At 46.5% G+C, this 20,908-nt stretch overlaps 1 protein-coding gene and 1 long non-coding RNA gene across 4 annotated transcripts in view; one reads left to right on the top strand and one right to left on the bottom strand.

The window, feature by feature from the left end:
* The window catches only part of LOC119454681 (uncharacterized), a 66,687-nt gene extending 59,581 nt beyond the window's left edge, over positions 1 to 7,106 (bottom strand). For all 3 annotated transcript variants that reach the window (XR_007465177.1, XR_007465178.1, XR_005192619.2), the window contains exons 1-3: positions 6,935 to 7,106; positions 5,813 to 5,885; positions 1,918 to 2,034 (exon numbers count right to left, since the gene is read on the bottom strand). This is a non-coding gene — a long non-coding RNA (uncharacterized LOC119454681). The remainder of the gene's footprint in view (positions 1 to 1,917; positions 2,035 to 5,812; positions 5,886 to 6,934) is intronic.
* Positions 7,107 to 12,924: 5,818 nt separating this feature from the next.
* Positions 12,925 to 19,342, top strand: LOC119446779 (T-box transcription factor TBX20-like). The gene is given in 3 exon segments (XM_037711330.1): positions 12,925 to 12,958; positions 12,961 to 13,184; positions 19,325 to 19,342. Coding segments are annotated over 3 exon segments (276 nt in total).
* The last annotated feature ends 1,566 nt before the right edge of the window (positions 19,343 to 20,908 follow it).

Genomic DNA, 20,908 nt, shown 5'->3' with positions numbered 1-20,908 from the left:
GAGTGTGACTGTCGGGTCCCACCGATTGTTGGTTGCGACGTGCTCGTAATTTCAAATCCAGCCCTCAACGTCGACGTTGTCGGTGCCGCAAAAAGATCCTGGGTGGCGGGGTTGGATCAAGATCACTGGCTGGGGTGCTGGTGTTGTGGTTGACGCAATATCCCCGCCTGTTGACATGGTGGAACTTGCCAGGACACGTGCGCTGCGGAGTTTAGTCTTGAGTAGCACCCCAGCACTTCGACCAAAATGTCACGGGAAACGGTATAACTGAAAATATATTTACAAAACATATACAGCGAGCTGTAGCGCTGCCAAGATGACGGAAAGACAATCTCTTCAATCGTCGTCTTCTTCACCCAAATGGTCAACGTCATTTTTGTACCATTGCGCGCAGTCTCGTAACAATATGTAAAACGCAGAAATTATTTTAAGAGATAATCACTGGGCAGAGTTGAATGAAGTTTGTTACATTTGAGATAAAGATGCAATTCTAGTGACCGTATAGGAATATGAATTTTAATTTAGGGCCAGGATTTTCGCACAGAAATTCCCGAAAATTAAAAAAAAAACAATAAAAGCACAAAGTTTAAAAATCTGTGACTCTGCACTAAAACAGATATCGCTGTTCTATGAACTGCAACTGTTAGAGCATCTGAAGTGTACAATTTTTATGTATAAATATGCAGCTTTAGTAAATTTATTAGAAAGTTTGCAGAAGTCTTGCAAAAGTACTCCTAACCAATTAGTGATACAAATAATCCTAAGGATGCATAAAACATCAACTTAGTTCTCGTATCATAATCAATCATCTATTATATAATCGAGCTTGCCCTATTCTTAGGCGCAGTTTAAAGAATGGTGATGCCGTTTTTAATGCTGATTTACGCGGTTGTAAACTTGATAGGCTCGTTTTTCAGAATGTTTCAGATATCGAACAATTTTTATGTAAAGTTTACAGCCTAAATAACAAAATTTGTTTCCCGCGGTAACTAGATGTTACTTTAACCGCTTTTAACGCACCACAACTCAACAAATTTGGTGCAGTTGCTGCGGAGAAAAAGAATTTCTCCGTTGCCATATCTTTTGATAGAAGCGCCAAGAATTAAAGCTTTCCCTTAATATTGCACCGATACGCATACGCCCACGAAAGGGGACACGAGGATAGCCTCCGTGGTAGGTTTTTTGGTAAAATACAGCAGGCATATGCAGAAGGTGTGGGTTAGACTTCCACCTCCGGCAAGTTATTTCTGCCGTGAAGTTAACCGGAACAGCTAAATTCTCACATTGTTTCTCTTATCTATTATTTCCTGCATATGGTAAAAAGCGGTAAGCATTGTAAGGAAAACTGTGGATGTGGTGTCGGTCATTCTTCAAGTGCACCGAGTTAAGCAGGTACGAGAACGGGGTTGAAGGCTACGTCAACCCTTAAAATTAATGAAATGCTAGAGCGGAATAAACATTTTCGTGAGAAATAATAACCTTTGTTTTAGTATTCAAGATGAGCTCATCTTTTGAGAAAGTAGCTCCATGGTTCCGAGACGACGCTGTTAACAGGCTCTGTAATCATTGGTTTGAATTTAAATGGTCTGGGTCACCCGCGAAAATATTCGTAAGTTAGTGTAATGCCGCCTGAAACTACGAACGGCGTTGCCCACCAGTTCAATGAATGCGGTGTCAATGTTACTGGCAAGTTCTAATAATCACTGGGTCCAAACAATCAGCCGCCAACTGACTTTGTATTCTTCGGAAAGCAGTACTGCCCAAACTGGGCGCAAACCATGCAAAATCTTAAAATGTATGGTGTAATTACGACAATCATTACGGCTAGTAGTAACAATCAGGCATTTTTCACGTTGGCATAGTTTTCTAATCAAGCAGTAAGCAGTTACTGCCCAGTTGCTGCAGGCTGGCACTCACCATTAGGCATTTTGCGATGTGTATTTGGTAGCGGCTTCTCTTCACCATGTGAGCAGGGTTGTAGGGGCATTTCAATATAGTTTCATGCCGAGCCTGGTTGCTTGCCACGGTCCTCAACTAAACAGGGAAATGTGAAAACGGCAACATATAGGTTAAATTTGTGATTGATCGACAGATTGGAGTCCTCAGGAAACCCATGTTCTATGGCAGACACCTTAGGGGGGACTGCGGTTTAACTTCGCCCAACTTTTTTATTGTACACAAAACGCTTGCAACATGAAATTGTTCCCCGCTAGTTGAAGTTGTAATAGACAGTTTAAGCAGATCGTTGCTTACGTTCCACTCCGCTAACATACCACGCACTCGATTGCTGCGTGAACTGCGTAGATGTCTCTTATTCGACACGCGCGTCTTCCAGAGACGCCGGCCACGCGCTTTCAGCGTGGCTGTAAAACGACAAAGTAAGCAGTAGACGCACCCTCCGCTCAAACGGCTTCCTAGCGTAGCGTGGGCAGCGTTCTTCGTTCCGCTGCCGATGTGAGCGCTGTGCGCAGGCGAATTAGCGTTCCCGCTAGCGTTCCGATGAGCAGCTGCGCGCAAATTGTTAGGATACGCTGGTCCGAGCGGAGCGGGCCGTGAACGCTCTACTAAAACTGTCTAATGTGGCCACCGCAGTCTGTTGTCAAACATGCGACCTCTTTGCTCAAGGGTGAAATAGTCCTCCATGATAGTTTTTCTACATGTATCGTTTATAATGTAAAGCATAGAGTTTCATATTACTATAACTAGAGGGCAATGTGGCGCTGCGATCGTTCAACTATCATGGGAATGATGGGAAGTACAGGCTACGGATTGATATTCTGTTGACTGGCGAACTAGTCTACAGGTATTTTTTTGTCAGTTTTGGTTTCGCTAGTTTTGTTCCAAGCGCAGTTGCTACAATCCACAGTGGGGCAGTGCGGCGCAAAACTCTCGAGCTCTCTGTATTTGTTTGGTCGCTCGAAGTAGCGATAGGGTTCTTTATTCTATGGCGATAGCGTGCTGAGCTAACGGCTGGAACGATGCTTGTGTCGCGGCGTGTTGACGAAGCCCTGACGAGAAAGCGACTGCTGACTGCTTGCATAAAGCATTTTGTTTGCTACATAGTTGCTCTTCTACTGGCTTGACAATCAAATTTGATTGAGGGCTTCATTGCACATTACTCGTTTATGTGTTCTTTGAAATGGTTGTTTCAGGACATTTGAGAACACAAACTTACTTGTGGTAGGAAAGGTTGCTGCTTCCTGGCTGTAGTCTGCTGTCGCAAAACGGGTAAGCGCAAAGCCACGACATAACAGTTGCTGGCGCGCACTTCAGAGGAAGCGGTACGTCAACATAAAATATAGTGAAGCATGCTCGTAAGAGGCCACAAGCGTCCAAGATAGCACTGCAGCAGATGTGTTTAAAAGTACTCGAAGACGTTCATCAATCGTGACAGCCGATGCAGCCTTTCGAAAGAGCGAGAGAGTTCGCAAGTGCGTCTGCGCAGACGCAAGTGCGTCTGCGAGAAAAGTTCACTTTCCTCGCGTTCGCAGCGAGCAGGCGTCGTAGCAGACGACACTTGTAACATTTCTCTCAAAGGCGCAACACTTTTCTCATAATACAAAATTTTTATTCCCACAAATATTTGATGAGTATTTTTTATATAAGCACATGCACGGTTGTTATTGCTGTTGTGAAAGTAAATAAATAATTATTCAATGGCGCTAAATCAGGCAGAACGATGCATACCCTGGTGGTAAACCATGCTTCAATCTCAAAGTCATACAAACTTTATTCAATGTATTATGCATTATATAAAACACAACATAAATAAAGTTAATTTTTGCACGAAAATGGTTTAATACAGCTTCGTTTACTGCGCCGCATGCAAACGCCACCAGTTTCAAGACAGAAGTCAATCCGAAGCCTGTACTTCCCATCATTCCCATGTAGGTTGAGGCGACGTTCAGGAGAACCCCCGTAGACACTAGCGCCACTTTTCCCTCTAGGTTTTTTATTTAGAAACCCTATGATGTAAAGCAAACAAAAGCTTGAAGTCTGATGGTGCCACGGAAATAGATTGACTTTATTCAATGGAAAAATCTGCAGACTATGGAATCATCCCGAAAAAATATGCACATCCCACACAGTATGGGAATGGGTGAAAGCGAAGCTTCCGCGAGCCAGCAAAGGAAAATGGCGTAGTGTGACGCGCTGCAGGTTTCAGTCACAAACGCGTCCCTCAGTTGCCATCGTGAACTTTACAGAGCAAGCGGAAGCTTTATTCAGCATTATAAGTTGTTGAATTCCAGAACACGATGTGCTGAACGTTGTATAAACAACGGTGTAAGGTATATACTTTTTAGCTAAGGACACTTGCGAGACGCGATCGAACAGATAAAGTAGCAATAGCGCGCGTCCCTCAACACGGGGACGGCAGCGGATACCTATTGGCGGGACGACGCAACTTCACTTAGAACGCTGGCGAGAGCTTGCGCGGGCAAGGAGACCGTGCATAACACAAGCACCCAGAGAACGGCATCTGCACGAGGCGTCGCGTCGCCGTATCTGCTCCGTTATCTCCCCACGCTCCTCCCTCACCGCGGTGACCTACTTTCACGCGTCACTCAATCATTTCCGATTTCCCGCGAAGCGGCGGTTGCTATACCAACGGCAGAAAGAAAGCAACGAAGCCTTCTCTGTCTTTTAGGTTCGTCGTCCCGCCGATGGGTATCTGTTGCCGTCACCGGGCCGAGGGACGCGCACCGTTGCTACTTTACCTGGTCGATCGCGTGTCGCGTGCGTTCTCACCTGAAGAGTATGTATGTTACACCAAACACACCACACCGCCGTTGTACGATGAGAGACGCGCAGAGAATTTCCGCGACGAACGCGTCCTGTAACATCTTCATCGTCAGCAACACGCCGCTCATTCCAGATAACTGTCACTATGCGACGCGACTAACGCGCCAAGCGTCTCAAAGCGCTGGCTTGCACGATGGAAACCTTCAAGGGTCTTTGATTGCGTCTTTTTACGAAGGCGTCACTGGCCTAAAAGTTCGAGCATAGGGCATTTGTGTTGGGAGAACCGGTTTCGAATCCAACCATCGGACATGCAATTTATATGTCATATATCTATAGCTATGTGCATATAGGACTATATATCTGCTGGCATTGTTTTTACGAGTTGTGCAAGCGGGACTTGGTGACTTCAATATTCACCTGTGCAATGGATAGCGGTTAGAAAATCTGCGAAGTACAGGAAGAGGCTAAAAAAGCAACATTTTAATATAGTTCCTGTAGTTTCGAAAACTATTCTAGCAAGTATGACGTCCTGTTACAAAGATATAGAATCTGGGGCGCTATAATGTAAAATGATTCAAAACTGTTTTGATTTCTAACTCCTGACGTCAAATTTACGTAACCACCGACGCAAGCATCGGGCGGTGTCCCGCAGCGTTGTCTGAACAACCCAATCAAACACACTCCTCGTTTATAGGAGGTCACCTTTGTTCGCTTTCAAAACCATTAACATTGTCTACACTCAGCGGTCTTTCTTATCTAATTGGCTGACAAGAGACGAGGAGCACGTTCTAGTGGAGAGGGTTTCGATGGAGCGGAGCCAGCACAGTGAAAATTGATAACCGCGTGACGATGGTGGTGTCGGCTTCTCCGATTGGTCTGCTTCGCCTTAGCTTGCGGTGGCTGGTCGAAAATCGCGGCGGCGTGGAAAAGAAGGACAAGGATGCCGCTAAAACGGATCCTCAGCAAGGAAGAGTTGGCTGAGCGATGTCGCATGCATGCAGAAAGGGCTCGATAACGTGGTACTGCCGCGCAAAAAAGGTTTGTCATGCGCAAATAAATACATGCTCACCGGCAGGTGCAGGTAGCGAAGGCCTCAGCGATCGGTGGGCAGCCATCTTCTATTCCTTTCGGAACCGGGTACCCTGTGGTTATTAAGCAAAAATTTCGGTTTTGTTCGGCGTTTTAGTGCATTTTTTCGCGTGCACGTCACCTTGGCGTGTGCGTTTTCGTGGTTTTGTGAGGTCGCGTGACAGACAGGCGAAGCGGGAATGGCCAGAAAACATTGGACCAATAGCAGGGAGCTAATTGTGAAAAGGTGTCGAATCAGGAATAACTTTTTTTTTATTTGTGTCGTTTATCATGGATAATCAGTGTGTACACGTTACACCAGATGGGCAGCTATCGCGGTTTTCGTGACGTCGCGTGACTGACAGGCGAAGATGGGAGTGGCCCGAAAATGTTTTGACCAATCGTGGAGGCTGATTGAAGAAATTGGAATCAAAACAGTTTTGAATCATTTTACGTTATAGCGCCCCTGCACTTTGAATAAAATAACGAAAATTGGCCTAATGCATCAGTCGCAAGCTACACAGCGACTCAACCTTCAATAAGGTGTTCTTAGAACCTGTATTAGCCATCCTGGCCCTATTAAGTTATACAGACAATTCACACTCCTGTATCTGAAGGAATTCAGGGTGCAGGGTAGATCTCTCTCGCACACAAACGCGCGCGTCTCTTTGCACCAGTAGGATGTTGGCTACCTTAGAGATTTATAGCCCTTCTAGCGATAACACGGCACCGCGGTTAGACGGCAGGCGTTTCGAATGGCACGCGCTCAAATAGGCAAGGAACACAGCGCGTGCCTGTGTGTCATATTATTTTAATTTGCTTCGTACAACCCAACCCCCTCAGTAGTAGCCCCTGCCACGCCGTACCCCCACATAAATATAGAATTTCGTCGAATCGGCGGCTTCACATCGCCCGAAAGCACCACCACGCAAGGCATGGAAGGCAGCCCTCAAATGTGACCTAAAATTAGCTTGGTCGATAGAACCGTATTTGCGACGTCACTTGAGAAACCAATGCCCACTTTCTCTATTCCTCGTATGTCACGGCGAGCGTAATAAGCCAGCTTCCTGGCTGGAGCGCAAGAAAGCTCGCGGCGTTCATCGTGTCCAGCGAAAGCACTTACCTGTCTCGCACCTGCAGGCTCACAGAACCGAGGGCACACCAGCAGGACAGGCCAAGCACGAGGACTTGCGCCACCGACAGTGCAGAGCCGTTACTACTGCCACGGCCGCTGGATAAAAAAAGCAAATGCGTCAGGAACGCGCTTGGAACGCCGTCGCGCGTGCAAGCCGAAGCGTTCCATCCCCCTCATGATGATGATGATGATGATTTATTGGCATCCCCTTTGAAACGGGGTGGCGACAAATAGTCACCTAGCCTGCTTGATTTAATCAGGTATACTACACATGTTCTTTATCTCGCATTTTTGTATACCTTTTTCAAAAATTTAGCTTGTACCGCTGCCTATGATTTTAAGAGATCAGGTCGTATCGATCCTTTCCCTGCTTTTTTTCCACCAGTACTCTAATCGTCTCTTGCTGATCTCTACGGCTGATCTGTTTATGTTTCCTTCCACTTTAAACCCAAGCGCTTCTGGGAGTTGCACGTTACCTACGGTTCTCGCTGGGTGGATCCCGTCGCATTCCGTTAGGATGTGCTGAGTGGTCTCTGGATCTTTACTGCAGCATACACAAGTCTCATCTAGTTCCGAATATTTGTTCCGATATGTTTTCATCCTTAGGCAACCGGCTCGAGCCTCAAATAGCAAGGCACTGCCCTTTGTGTTATCGTACAGATTTTCCCTTCTAATTTCTTTCTGCTCATTCTTGTAAATCTCCATTGTCCTTTTCGTTTCCATTCTTTGCATCCAATACACGGTCTCTATTTCTCTCACTTTCTTTCTGATGACCCCTGGTTGTCTATTTACAGTTTCGATTATGCTGTACTTGGTTGCCAACTTCCTTGACCTCTTCCTCCATTCTGTGCCCACGCTTTTCATGTAGAGATACTTGTGCACTTTAGCCGCCCATTTATTTTCATCCATGTTCCTGAGCCTTTCTTCAAAACTAATTTTGCTTTGTGCTTCTCTGACTTCAAAAGAGGCCCAACCTATGTCTCCATGCACTGCCTCATTTGTCGTATTACCGTGTGCTCCCAAAGCCAACCGGCCTACTGATCTTTGGTTAACTTCTAAACCCGCCAATATATCCGATTTTAAGCATATAATGGCATTTGCGAATGTTAGCGCTGGCACCATTACTCCTTTCCAGATTCCACGCACCACCTCATACTTATTGTGGCCCCACAGTGCTCTGTGTTTCATTAATGCTGCATTCCGCTTCCCCTTTATTTTCAGATTATCTTGGTGGTTGCTTGAGTAATTCTTTCCTTCGTTTATGTGTACGCCGAGGTACTTATATTGCTTCACTATGGGTATTACTTGCTGTTGAACTGACACCACGAAGTTACTCGTGTGTTCATTAAAGATCATAATCCCTGATTTCTCTGTGCTAAACTTAAGGCCTAGATTTGTCGCTGCGTTCCCACAGATATTCGCAAGTATCTGTAAATCTTTTTTATTGTCCGCTAGTAGCACAATGTCGTCTGCGTACATCAATCCAGGGACCTTTTGTTGCACCATTTGTCCATTACGCATGTAGGATAAATCAAAACCTAATTCGCTGTTTTCCAGTCGTCTTTCTATGCCCTTGACGTAAAGCGTGAACAACAATGGTGACAGAGGGCATCCTTGTTTCAATCCTTGGTGAATTCCCACCAGTTCATTTCCTTTTCGACGAGGTAGCGCCGTTCGGCACAGCCAAGCGGCCGACAATGCAACTACGGCCGTCACGTTCGCTCCCATAGCAGCGCGCCCGACGCGGCAGGCCGCACCTTTTTTTTTTTTTTTATCGAACGGCCGTTACTACTGCGACGACGAGGGATTTGCAAGGCGAAATGACGAGCTGCGTCTGCCGCTGCCCAGCCGCGTGCTACTTGCCATGAACGGAAAACATTATGATGATGATGATATCTTCAAGAATGGCAAGAATGGCACAAACCCACTGTGCGTGATAGGCCAAAATGCAAACCAAGTCTTGAATGAAAGCGATTATAAATAAAACAAAATAGTGTTGGATAAAGTTTCAGCCTCGGATAAATGAGAATAAATAATAAGCACTTCAAAGTAAAGCTAATGGGGGCGGATCCCACGCACCGTGGGAATCGATGTAAGCGTAGCTTTCAGTGCTGTTTACCTTGGCGGACGAAAATGGGTGATATTGACGCCGCATGTTTAAGTTCTCCAGCGTTTCGTCCAATATTCAAGTGGTGGACTCCAATGCACGGGAAAATGGCGTTTTACACAGAAGCTTTCTATGGCTAGACCACGGCGTCCGCGCGGAAAAACTATCATCATCAGCATAGGCTCGAGCGTCGTAGTCGTTCTACAGCTGGCTCCGTTGCCGCTCATCCCTCCAGCGCAGAATTTCACTTCTCTTCTGTTGTCGTAATGGGGAGGCCACGTTTACGGGGGTATCAGTCATGGCCCATATTACAATTTAGAAATCTTAGCCTTGGAGTTCGCAAGGCGGATCAACTCGGGACGAATTCTCAGGATTACACCAGTTTCGACATATTAATTCCTGAACTTTGGAGAGAAATGCATTGGCGCTCGAGTTACTCTTGTGCTTCGATGCATAAAACGACGTTTTGTTGAGAAAGTAACTCGAACGCCAATGCATTTCTCCGCGAAGTTCGGGAATGAATAATCACACGTGTCACTTCAAAGGGTGACTTGGACAGAAATTATAAAAGTGGCCTTGTGATTAAGACGCTCAGCGATCAGTATACAGGTATTTTTTGCCGACAAAATAGAGCAGTGAATGGGATTTTGGCCCTTCCGTGACTCACTTCACGTGGACTCACTGAGCGCAGCAGGAACTCTTGACGCATGATGGCGTCATAATTAACACACACACTGGCGCTGTGTGTGTCGTATCATCCCGTTTGTGGTCCGCCTTAGGTGTTTGCGCTGTACGTTTAAGTTCAGAATTATGTGCCAACTGGGCCCAAATGAAGCTTTAATGCTGTGTTAAGCAAGATCAAATCACGATTGGTTATTTCATGTAAATACATGTCATGCGTCGCAGTTTGACTTACCACTGCCCGGCCTTAGAGATCCGGGTAATCGAGCAAACAAATGAAGTCGCTCAAAAGAATTGCCGAAGGTTATTCTAAATTTAGGCGTGACACTTTGAGCCCCATGCAAAGGGAAGCAATGAAAGCGTCAGCAAGGTTAAGCGTTACGCACGAGCGTCTCGCACGTTATTCTGATCACACGTGGAAGCCACATTTTGCGACGAAGACTCCTGAGGCGAGGGCTTTGTTTAGGGTACCTATATGCAAGACAGCTAAGCTTGTAAGGCGGGTGCCTTGCCTAGATGCAAAGCATGTAGGCTCACTATATATATATATATATATATAGTGCGCAGTTTAACGGAGGCAGTGCCATCGGGGGTACCAGGTGGGTCACAACGCTGGCGGAATTAGGATAGGGAGCCTACCTGCAACAGCGCTTGCATGAAGGCTTATTAGATATGACGCCAGCAGCGTCGTTGACGTCGTCCCACATGGATCGTTCACGAGATAAGACCTACGAAAAGCCATCAGCGGCTGTCAGCGCCCAATCAAAGTATTATCTTCATAGACGGAGTACTTCTTGTTGGGTTAGTCGTTGATGCATAGCTATATTAGTATAGGAGCTATTATAGATGTTCTTGAGCCGGTATTTCTTTTTTTGGTGGCTCGTCGCGGTGTTTCTTTTTGGTTCGTGCTATTCTAGGTAGTGAATTAAAAAGCGCGCGCTGAATGCAAAGGACTTCATAACTGTTGTTTGTACATTTTACATGTGATACTGCTTGCGAAATATTTAAATGAAACATTAGCAAGTGGAGAGTAATATTGAGCGATATGTAGAATTTCATGCAACAGCCGTATATAGAACAACGGCTCCACCAGTAACCAGGCGTGTAATAGCCCCGTGAAGACTTTGCTGTATAACAAAAAGCTTGCACTACCCCGCGGAAAGCTCAAGACACAGCGAAACTGGTCGATTGATTGCGTCTCTTGGTTGTAGCTTGGTTATCTCGCTCTCTCTCGATCCTTTCACTTTGTTTCTCCTTCTCTCCTTATTCCTCTTTCTTTCACTCGCTCTCGCTCTCTTTCTCTCTCCCAAAGGAAGTTGTGTTGCAATCGTCAGTACAATGCCACCGTACGGTTCCCATAAATGCGCGTTCTGTAAGTGTGGGTGTGTAGCGTAGGGACTAACATGTTTTTGACAGGTTTCAGAACATCGTTACCAAATGTTTTTGATAAATTGATCTATACATAGGGACTACAAAGACCGCGTCTGTCAGATCCCTTACGAGGCACTTCCTGGGACATTACTCAAGTACTGAATAGGAAATGTGCCGATGAGAAACTTATAAGAGGATACAACCTCGCATAGGTAACGGGATACCCTATACGGACCATTTTCAATAGTGGAGACTACAAATTCTGCAGAATAGTGTTTGCCTGAGCTCGTTGGTTGCACATAGCACAAATAGTTTTCAGCAGAACGTATCGACAAGTGTCGTCGTCACTTTCTGTCCGTGTCCGTACGTTCTGCTGGAAACCATTTGTACAAATTCTGGTATGGCTCCTGTCAGCATTAGTTAAATATATGTACGGATAAAAGGATCTTGCTGACGCTGCCTTCTATTGGGATGTCCTTCAAAAGACACTGCAGAAGAACCTTCCAATAGATGCGCATGGCATAAGATTTATCCCTGTTCAAGGAAATGTCGTCCCCTATGATGTATTAATGCTTCTCGGTCTTTGTAGCATATGTAGCTCACGTATGGATTTCTAAAACGCTGATCCCCAAGCACGATCAGTTTACCTCCATTTTGCTGAAAATGTCACGAAACTCAGAGATGTGCTGAAACACCAAGGCGCTGAAGAGGAAGTGCTTGAAATATTGGATGCCCTTACACAGTTGAAAGTTAATGAGAAAATGCCACTAGCCTAACACAGGCTGGCGGATATGTTAAATATGACAATAGAGGAAAAAAAAGTGGGTGTATTGAGCAGTGGTTATGACGCTCGCCTTCGGACCTTGGGTATCCGGGTTCGCTTCCTGCCCTGCCAAGAAGGTTCATTTTGTTTTATTTATTTATTTATTTCTCTCGGGCGGTGAGAGCAGACGCGCCGGGATAGCGTCACGGCACATGCGCAGCAGGCGGGGGGAGCTCGGCGGAGCGGTGTTTGTGTTGCGTCGCCTGGTTGGCATGACTACAGCGCGGCAGTTTCGTGCCACACGCACAAATTTCGGCTGGCCTAAACTGCGCAAGAAGACGACGACGCTCGAGCCAATGCGGATGATGATAATTTCGTGGCACACGCACATATTACGGCTAGCTTAAACAGCTTCGCTGTTAAAAAAGTCGCAGTTTCGCCGGAAACGCAATGCATGGATTGCGATAGCAAATTAGTAGAGAGCTATACCAAGTAAGGGTAATAGTTTTACTGACCGTATAAACTTGTTAACATTTGATTACTAGCTAAATTAACAAGCAGGGTGTCACGCGCGCACGAGGAAACAGTAACACATCTCATTCGATGACCGCGCACACTCGCTATCAAAACGTTGGGCTGAGTAAGCTCAGCAGAAGAAGCGATCGAATCGACCTTTGTGCTGCCTTTCGCTTCAACGCGAACATCGAGAACACGGCGCGCACGAAGCTATCAGCACTCGGCACACTCTGTCCCCATCGCAGATTGCTTTCAAGATAGGGCGTGCGGGCCCAACTTTTCAAGGAAGACAAACGTCTTTAGTGCTCCCCCGACCACCGCCCGCTTTGTTATCACTGTGGTGAAGCAGGCCACGTGTGCCGCCTATGCCCATACCACGATATAGCACTTGACGTAATTAATGATCGCAAAGAGAAACACGTCACGAAAAAAAAGGGCGGACACCGTACAACAAATCGAACTACGACGTTTTAATTATCGAAACCTCATAGCCTTCTGATAAATATAATTTGTGAAAGTGAAGCTTTCTTTGAAAGGCGGATGTTTCCTGTACCACGCGTCTCATTCGACGGCCTGACGGGCGCTACGTGGTCCAGCTGGACATCGTTCCTGTGGACAACAAGCGGTACTGGTGCGCGTACCACTGGTCTTCGTGGCTGGTGGCCGGCAAAGCGGACCCTTCGTCGCTGGCGTGCCTCTACGCGCATCCGAACTGTCCCTTCACGGAGGACGAGCTGCGCAAGCAGGTCGTCTCCTTCGAGAAGGTCAAGCTCAACAACCAAATGGACAAGCCGGGACAGGCGAGTGCTTTCAGGAGTGGTGCACCGATATTTGCTATTTCTTTAGTAAATGCGTTTTGCAGAGTGGAGGCATGATCGCGGCCATTTTTAATCATATGGGCGTGGTTCGATAAGTGGCCATGTCCTATAGAAAATCCCGGAATCATCGGATTTTCGAAAATACTACTCGACAACGACCTAACGCTACATGGAAACTCATCAATAATATACTCGGCCGCGAAAATAAAAACGGCCTACCTGATTCTCATTGCCAGGAATTTGGTGATGACGATGATGAGATTATTTATTGGCATCCCCTTTGAAACGGGGCGACGACAAATAGTCAACTAGCCTGCTTGATTTAATCGGGTATACTATACATGTTCTTTATCTAGCATTTTTGTATTCCTCTCATTATGCTTTTTCTTTTTTTTTCACAAATTGATTTTAAGAGATCAGGTCGTATCCATCTTTTCAGTTCTTTTCCACCAGTACTCTAATCGTCTCTTGCTTATCTCTATGGCTGATCTGTTGTTTCCTTCCACTTTACACCCAAGCGGTTCTGGGAGTTGCACGTTACCTACGGTTCTCGCTGGGTGGATCCCGTCGCATTCCATTAGGATGTGCTGAGTGGTCTCTGGATCTTTACTGCAGCATACACATGTCTCATCTAGTTCCGAATATTTGTTCCGATATGTTTTCGTCCTTAGGCAACCGGCTCGAGCCTCAAATAGCAAGGCACTGCCCTTTGTGTTATCGTACAGATTTTCCCTTCTAATTTCTTTCTTCTCATTCTTCGAAATCTCCATTGTCCTTTTCGTTTTCATTCTTTGCGTCCTGATCACGGTCTCTATTTCTCTCACTTTCTTTCTGATGACTCCTGGTTGTCTATTTACAGTTTTGATTATCCTGTACTTGGTTGCCAATTTCCTTGACCTCTTCATCCATTCTGTGTCCACGCTTTTCATGTACACATACTTGTGCACTTTAGCTGCCCATTTATTTTCATCCATGGTCTTGAGCCTTTCCTCAACACTAATTTTGCTCTGTGATTCTCTGACTTCAAAACAGGCCCAAGCCATGTCACCCTGCACTGCCTCATTTGTGGTATAACCGTGGGCTCCCAAAGCCAACCGGCCAACTGATCTTTGGTTAACTTCTAAACCCTACAAGATATCCCATTTTAAGCATAGAAAGGAATTTGCGAATGTTAGCGCCGGCACCATTACGCCTTTCCAGATTCCACGCACCACCTCATACTTATTGTGGTCCCACAGTGCTCTGTGTTTCATTATTGCTGCGTTCCGCTTCCCCTTTATTCTCAGATTATCTTGGTGGTTGCTTGAGTAATTCTTCGCTTATGTGTACGCCGAGGTACTTATATTGCTTCACTATAAGTATTACTTGCTGTTGAATTGACACCACGAAGTTACTCGTATCTTCATTAAAGATCATAATTCCTGATTTCTCTGCGCTAAACTTAAGGCCTAGATTTGTCACTGCATTGCCACAGATATTCGCAAGTATCTGTAAATGTTTTTATTGTCCGCTAGTATATATCACAATGTCGTCTGCGTACATCAGTCCAGGAACCATCTCTTGCACCATTTGTCCTTTACGCATGTAGGATAAATCAAAACCTAATTCACTGTTTTCCAGTCGTCTTTCTATACCCTTAACAGGCGTTGCCCTTAACGTAAAGCGTGAACAACAATGGTGACAGAGGACATCCTTACTTTAATCCTTGGTGAATTCCCGCCATTTCATTACCTTTTCGACCTTCCCATACCACTTATACTTGGTTGTCTCTATATATCTCCCTCAGCAGCTCCACGAAATCGCCATCTATACCTTCGTGCTGAAGAATATGCCATAACAATTCCCTGTCTACTTTGTCATAAGCTCCATTATTATCTAGAAATGCTATCGATAAAGCTCTTTTCTGAGCTACTGAAATCTCTATGCACTGAGTTAGTAAAAACATATCCTCTAAGCGTCTGCCTGGCCTGAACCCATTATAGTTCCCCCAATACATCGTTTTTCTCCACCCACTTCGACAGTTCTAATTTTATGGCTTGCATTGCCATTCTATATATCACCGACGTTACTGTAACTGGCCTGTACGAGCTCGTCTTATCCTTATCTCCTTTGCCTTTGTAGATGAGGTTCATCTTACTTTCACGCCATCCAACGGGAATTTTCTTTCTTCTAATCACTTATTCTATGGCATTTGTGGAGAGAGATATGCTCCTCGACCACGCAACTCTCGGGCTTCACCTTTTCGCATGATTCGCGGCTTCCTAACCCTCTTGATAAACAAGGTCTTGTCGACCGTGATCACGCACAAGAGAGTATGGCCACTCGCGACCTTCTCATGTGTGTTGTGCGATGAAAATGACAATGGCCCTTTGCTGAGGGTGAGGTAGGGTGTGGTGGCCCTCTCGATCGAGTCTCCGCGTCTTTTGATGAGTTGGGATTGTATAGCAGTGTAAATTTTCGTTTGTATGTGTTCTAGCACGCGGTTTCCGCTAGGTGTGCTCATCGTATACCCCCCAGTGGTATGTACGATGTTGAAGTCTCCCCACCTCTTTAGGTTTCGCAGTTTCCAGAGTACGAACATTGGTGAATTTTGATTGCCTCCTCTATTTCTTCTCGCGAACGGCTGTAACTGTTCGGGATGTAAATTTTGAGAGTATTTTTCTTATTTTTTTGTGTTTGCGGTAAGTAGCCTGATGATTGTGGACTTTGACGTCCTGAGCGCGGTTTCTGCTGCTATCACTGTGTGGATAAGCGTGGCGTGCGTGTTCGTATGCTGGTATCTCGCGTAGTCAGATAGCTTGGGGCTGTGGCAAGGCTCTTTCAGTTGTATCATGTGCGGCGTGGTATTCTGCATCGTGAACACTCCGCGCCTATTCGTGAACCCGTGGCCGTTCCATTGCCATATTGTCAGCAGACATCTTGCTAGAGTTGCAGCGTTGTGCCGGTGGGTTGTTTGATGCATGCGGTTCCAACCCATTGTTTTACGGCGCCAATGCGCTGATTGAGATTGTGCATGGCTTGAGTGATCGGGGCAATAACGGCTTGTTGTTGGGCCTGAATTTGGAGCATGATCGCTTCCATTGCCTGGCGGGTCAGCGTGGGGAGTTAAGCTTCGACGTACGATGTTACGATTCCTTGAATTTCTGCTTGCCTCTTCATTTCGCACTTCCGATCTGCTTTAAACTCTTTGCGAAGGTTTTGCATCGCTTCTGCAAATGAGGTGTTGTGCTGAGTGAGCGTTTGGGGCATCCCGCTTGAGCTTTTTCGGAAGGCAGCGTCTGAATCGATGGCGTGTGGTTGGGAGGGAACGTATCAATTTGCATTTGCTCGGTGCCGTTTGCCGGAATAGCGTGGCGTGTGTCTGGGTGCGTGCGTGTGTGGACTGTGTCTGCTTCTGTCGGTGTTGATTGCGGTTGATTTGGACGAGCTTTAGCATTCCCAGGCGCGGGTATCATTATTGCGGCCCTGCAAGTTTTAGTTATTGTGGTCCTTTTTTGCGTGCGTTGGGAGTGGTGGAGGCGTGAGAAGGAGTGCCGAGTGGCTGACTGACATTCTGTTTCCGTTCTCTTTGGATTTGGAGCGCACTCTGTGGTTAACAGAAGGGCAGCGTTTTCGTTCGAGGCCCGTGTTCCTGGACTTGCTCCGGCTACGGGACTGAATTCGACTCCGGGACTTGGTTCTGCTTCGGGAACGGCTCTTGATTCTGCTCCGCCTGGTGGAAGAGGCCTCGATGGTGACTTTGTTGGGTTCGGCCTGGGCGACGCGCTCCTCCTCCCTGGGCTGTAGTATTTTCAGTTCCACGTCCTGATGCACAGCCTTGTCCGTGGTGCGACAAAGTTCGCAATCTTGGTCGTTGGCTGGCTGGTCCCCATAGAAGTGAGGACAGCATGGCGTGCACTCTTACTCTTGCACTGAATCCTGGATGATCTGCGAGCAGTTTCTGCAGCGAAATCTGTTGGAGTCTTCGCAGGCATCAGCGTAATGGCTTATGCCGAAGCATGTAGTGCAGAACTGCGCGCTAGGGCGGTACGGCGAGCAGCAGTATAATAACCTTGCGCGGCAAACGTGATCCTCAGAAGGTAAGCATTGCGGTTGCTGTTCGACCCATCATGCCGGCACTGGAGATCTTGAAGACGTGCGCCTCGAGCTTTCGCACGATATCTTCCATCGTGGTGCCAGGTTCTATGGTATGAACAACGCCACGACACCCATTGTGCGGCCAAGCTTCGTAAATTTTCACGGTGCTGTGTTGGCGCTCAGGGATTTATACTTGCGGTATTTTTTCAAATATTGAGCGGGTTAGAAATGCCAGGTTCTTCAGGTCGTCAATCTCGCAGTGGCGTGCCTTTGCTTCGGTAATGGTCAGTCGGGCCACAATACTATGAGCTCAATGAGTGTGCGCGGGTTGATATTGGACAGAAACAGGCCGGTAGAGCGGCGGATGATTAATTCTACAGGATGAGGAAGACACGGGCTTTCGAGGCACCTGGGAGGTCGATCCATTCATCAACGTCAGCTTGATGGCGGGGTGCCAACTAGGTGCTGCGTCGCTCGGTCGTGCTCCAACTGCGCCCTGTGCAAGCGCTGGTGGCGCTTTGTATTGTCGATTCTTCAAGCTGTTGTGCCGACCCAGTTATAACCGTCGACCCATAGCACTGCATAGGACGCCACTTGACGCACCTGCACAATTGGACACGGCTTATTGGGGCCAAGGGGGTCTGCAGGTTTCACAATGACAAGGCTGAGGGACGCCGCGAGTTGCTCTAAGAAGTCGAACCGTGGTGGCTGGCCCTCCGAGCAAGTGGCGCTTCGGGAGGCCCGGGCAGGCGGCGACGGGCGAAGTTCAATGTCTCAATTCGGTACGTGCTTCAGACCGCGCCGATAGCATGACCATTCACTTCGGGCAACTGTGGTGTTCTAGGGATGCGCGAGAAGGGCTGCATACATGTCGTATACAAGGCGCGCTTAGCAGTTACAATGCGTGCGTCGCTACATTGCTTCAATGCTGTTCGCATTGAGATGGGTTCCCCAAAAATGTTTTTCCGGTTTTGTGTGTGTGTTTTCATGAAATGGGCTCACCAATAAAGAAGTAAGAATGTAGCCAAGAGAAGGCGGACTCGAATGGAGGCGACTGGTTGGGATAGACAAGGAGAAAATTGAGTTTACATTTGTGGGAGCAAATTGCTGAGATTAGAGCAGTACGGCTATATAATCTTGTGTGACCGCAACATTACAACAGGCCTAATTCGGGGAGAAAATTGTTCGATATTAAGCCAAACCGTTTAAAAAGGCCGGCTTGCCTTAGCTGTAGCGGAGAGCGCTTAGAGCGTCTTAAGTTCTGGCGCTCCGCTGCCGGTGTTTTCACAGGTTAACCTGTAAGTAAACTTTTAGATATGAAGCAATTGTGCGACCCTTTGACTTCAACGAACTGTCAATAAACTGAACGTCGAAAGCCAAGAGTGTGCATCGATATTCTGTGAGAAGTGCAGGAGAGTGCAACACCTGCACCAGTAAAGTATCGTATAAACAAGGCTAGGGTAATCGGAGGGAAATAAGGGCTTTAGGATCCTAATCGGGAGCAGTGCTGAAAGGTTCAGCTTGAGGTGTGTGATTTGGTTGGGTAATTAGAAAACAGGCATAATAAAGAGCAAGAAGAAGACAGGGGCAGAAAGGGTGACGAGGAAAAATCTGGCGTCATCAGCAACCACCGATAGCGATAGCGAATCTAAACAGTAGCGATATCGGTTAATTTATAATATTCATGTACTGTTCATGGGAATTATTTCCCAGTGTGTTCTCGCGTTAAGCAAAAGCAGACATGAGATGCCGTTAACAAGCTTGAAGAATCTCGGACTCTAAGCTGTCAAGAATGTGTAGTTTGATGAAGTTTTATTAGTATTCCGTAATGTTTTGATCTATTTTGCAATCATTGCTTACAAAAGTTTCAATGCTCCTTTGGTTTCCTATTATCCCTGGTCATGTATTAGTTTCCAGTATTTTTCAATAGTTATTTAGCTTTATTATTTGAGAATATAATCTTGCAATATTAGTGTATGCTCATCACTATTGCATACGTTCCTGTTTCTTTAAGGTTCCACTTTGCTAAGCTTTTCTCGTTTCAGAACTTCACAGCCCTGTAAGTGCGTCATCCACACTAACATAATATCAAACCACGTTGCCGACTGCATCACATGTAAAATAGATAATTTATACCGTCTGTTCTGGGTCATCACAATATCATTTTCCTTCATTAGTAAAGACCCACATAATGGTTTTATGGCATTTACCACAATAAATTTTCTACAATGGCGAATCACATTATATGCAAGCGCACCTTAAAGCCTACAAAGTACACGCGCGACACAAATGTCGGCATTATTTTAGATGACAGAAGGATTACATCAAGCGAAAAACAAATATTGGTGTTGAAAATGTCATGAAACTTTTAATGCACCGCTGCAGAGCTCAGATAGACACACAGCATAAACGAGAGCACAGATGAAAAAGCGCTTGTTTTTTGTGTCGTTCATTATGAGTTCGTGTTTATGTTGTTTGCCTTTCTTAACTCTGCAGCGCTGCGCTCTTATTGTGCCATTACAACTAGCTCCAACGCAACCCTGAATCAATGCAACTTCTTGTTTCAAGAGTGTTTTTAAAGAGAATAAGAATACTCACAACAAACCTGGGCAGAAATGCGCCTATTTGAAGCAATAAACCTGCATTATTGATGACAGTGAATATACAAGGTGAGAACGAAAGACAACGTAATGAAATTTCATTTTCACTCATTTCCCCGTAATGTTTTTATAGTCAGCGTTATACGCATGCACGTATCACACTCGACATAACCTACATTTTGTAACGTTTTAACTGCGCGTGCAATAAACACCCATCTGGTAGAGCAGTGCTTGTGACGACGCTTGCTCGCCTTGTGCAATTTCGCTTCGCTTTGAACAGAAGGAAAGCACTAAAATTTTTCGTGCGGCACCATCTCCTTGCAGTACTGCTTTTTTTCTTTGAGCACAATGTGGGCGAATAAAGCACTCGGTCACATTTTATTGACTCCGTTAGCCCTGCGGCGTGGTGTGCGCTTGGATACTCGAGCCGCCTATGTGAAGCGTGGCGCTTCTTTGCTTCGACCCATCTGGGGATGTCCGTCCTCGCCGCCGTTCTGTCGCGCCGGCGCCGCCGAAGCAGCGCCGGAAAGCTGTCAACGCGACGGAGGCGTGCCGCCCTTCGTGATGAAGCGCTCAGATCGCGTCGTCGGCTGGGAGGAGGCAGCTGGGCGGACCACAATTCCATGCACGCCGAAAGTGGCGCGAATTCCGCAGGGGCAGGTTCAGCCTGGAAGGGAGCCAAGGGCGAATCTCGCTTCAGCGATGCTGACGCGCTGTCCCATGCGGCCAACAATACGGGTCACGTAGGGCGCCTTGAGCAGCGTCTGTGCTCGTGCCGATTGACTGGAACCAAGGGCATCGAAGCGCGCCCCCACGCTCTCGCCCTATTTTCTTGACACTTCGAGGATCGCTAAACGTAAAATATTGCATCTAGTCAAATCAATCTTTGTTTCCTGTCTATACGAAAATAGTCAGTACAGGGGCGCTATAACGTAAAATGATTCCAAACTGTTTTGATTCCAATTTCTGCAATCAGCCTCCACGATTGGTCAAAACATTTTCGGGCTGCTCCGAACTTCGCCTGTCTGT

The sequence above is a fragment of the Dermacentor silvarum genome, chromosome 1 (genome assembly GCF_013339745.2).
Source record: "Dermacentor silvarum isolate Dsil-2018 chromosome 1, BIME_Dsil_1.4, whole genome shotgun sequence".
Lineage (NCBI taxonomy): Eukaryota > Metazoa > Arthropoda > Arachnida > Ixodida > Ixodidae > Dermacentor > Dermacentor silvarum.
Note: the sequence above shows the minus strand (reverse complement) of the source record. Positions and strands in the feature narration are given on the sequence as shown.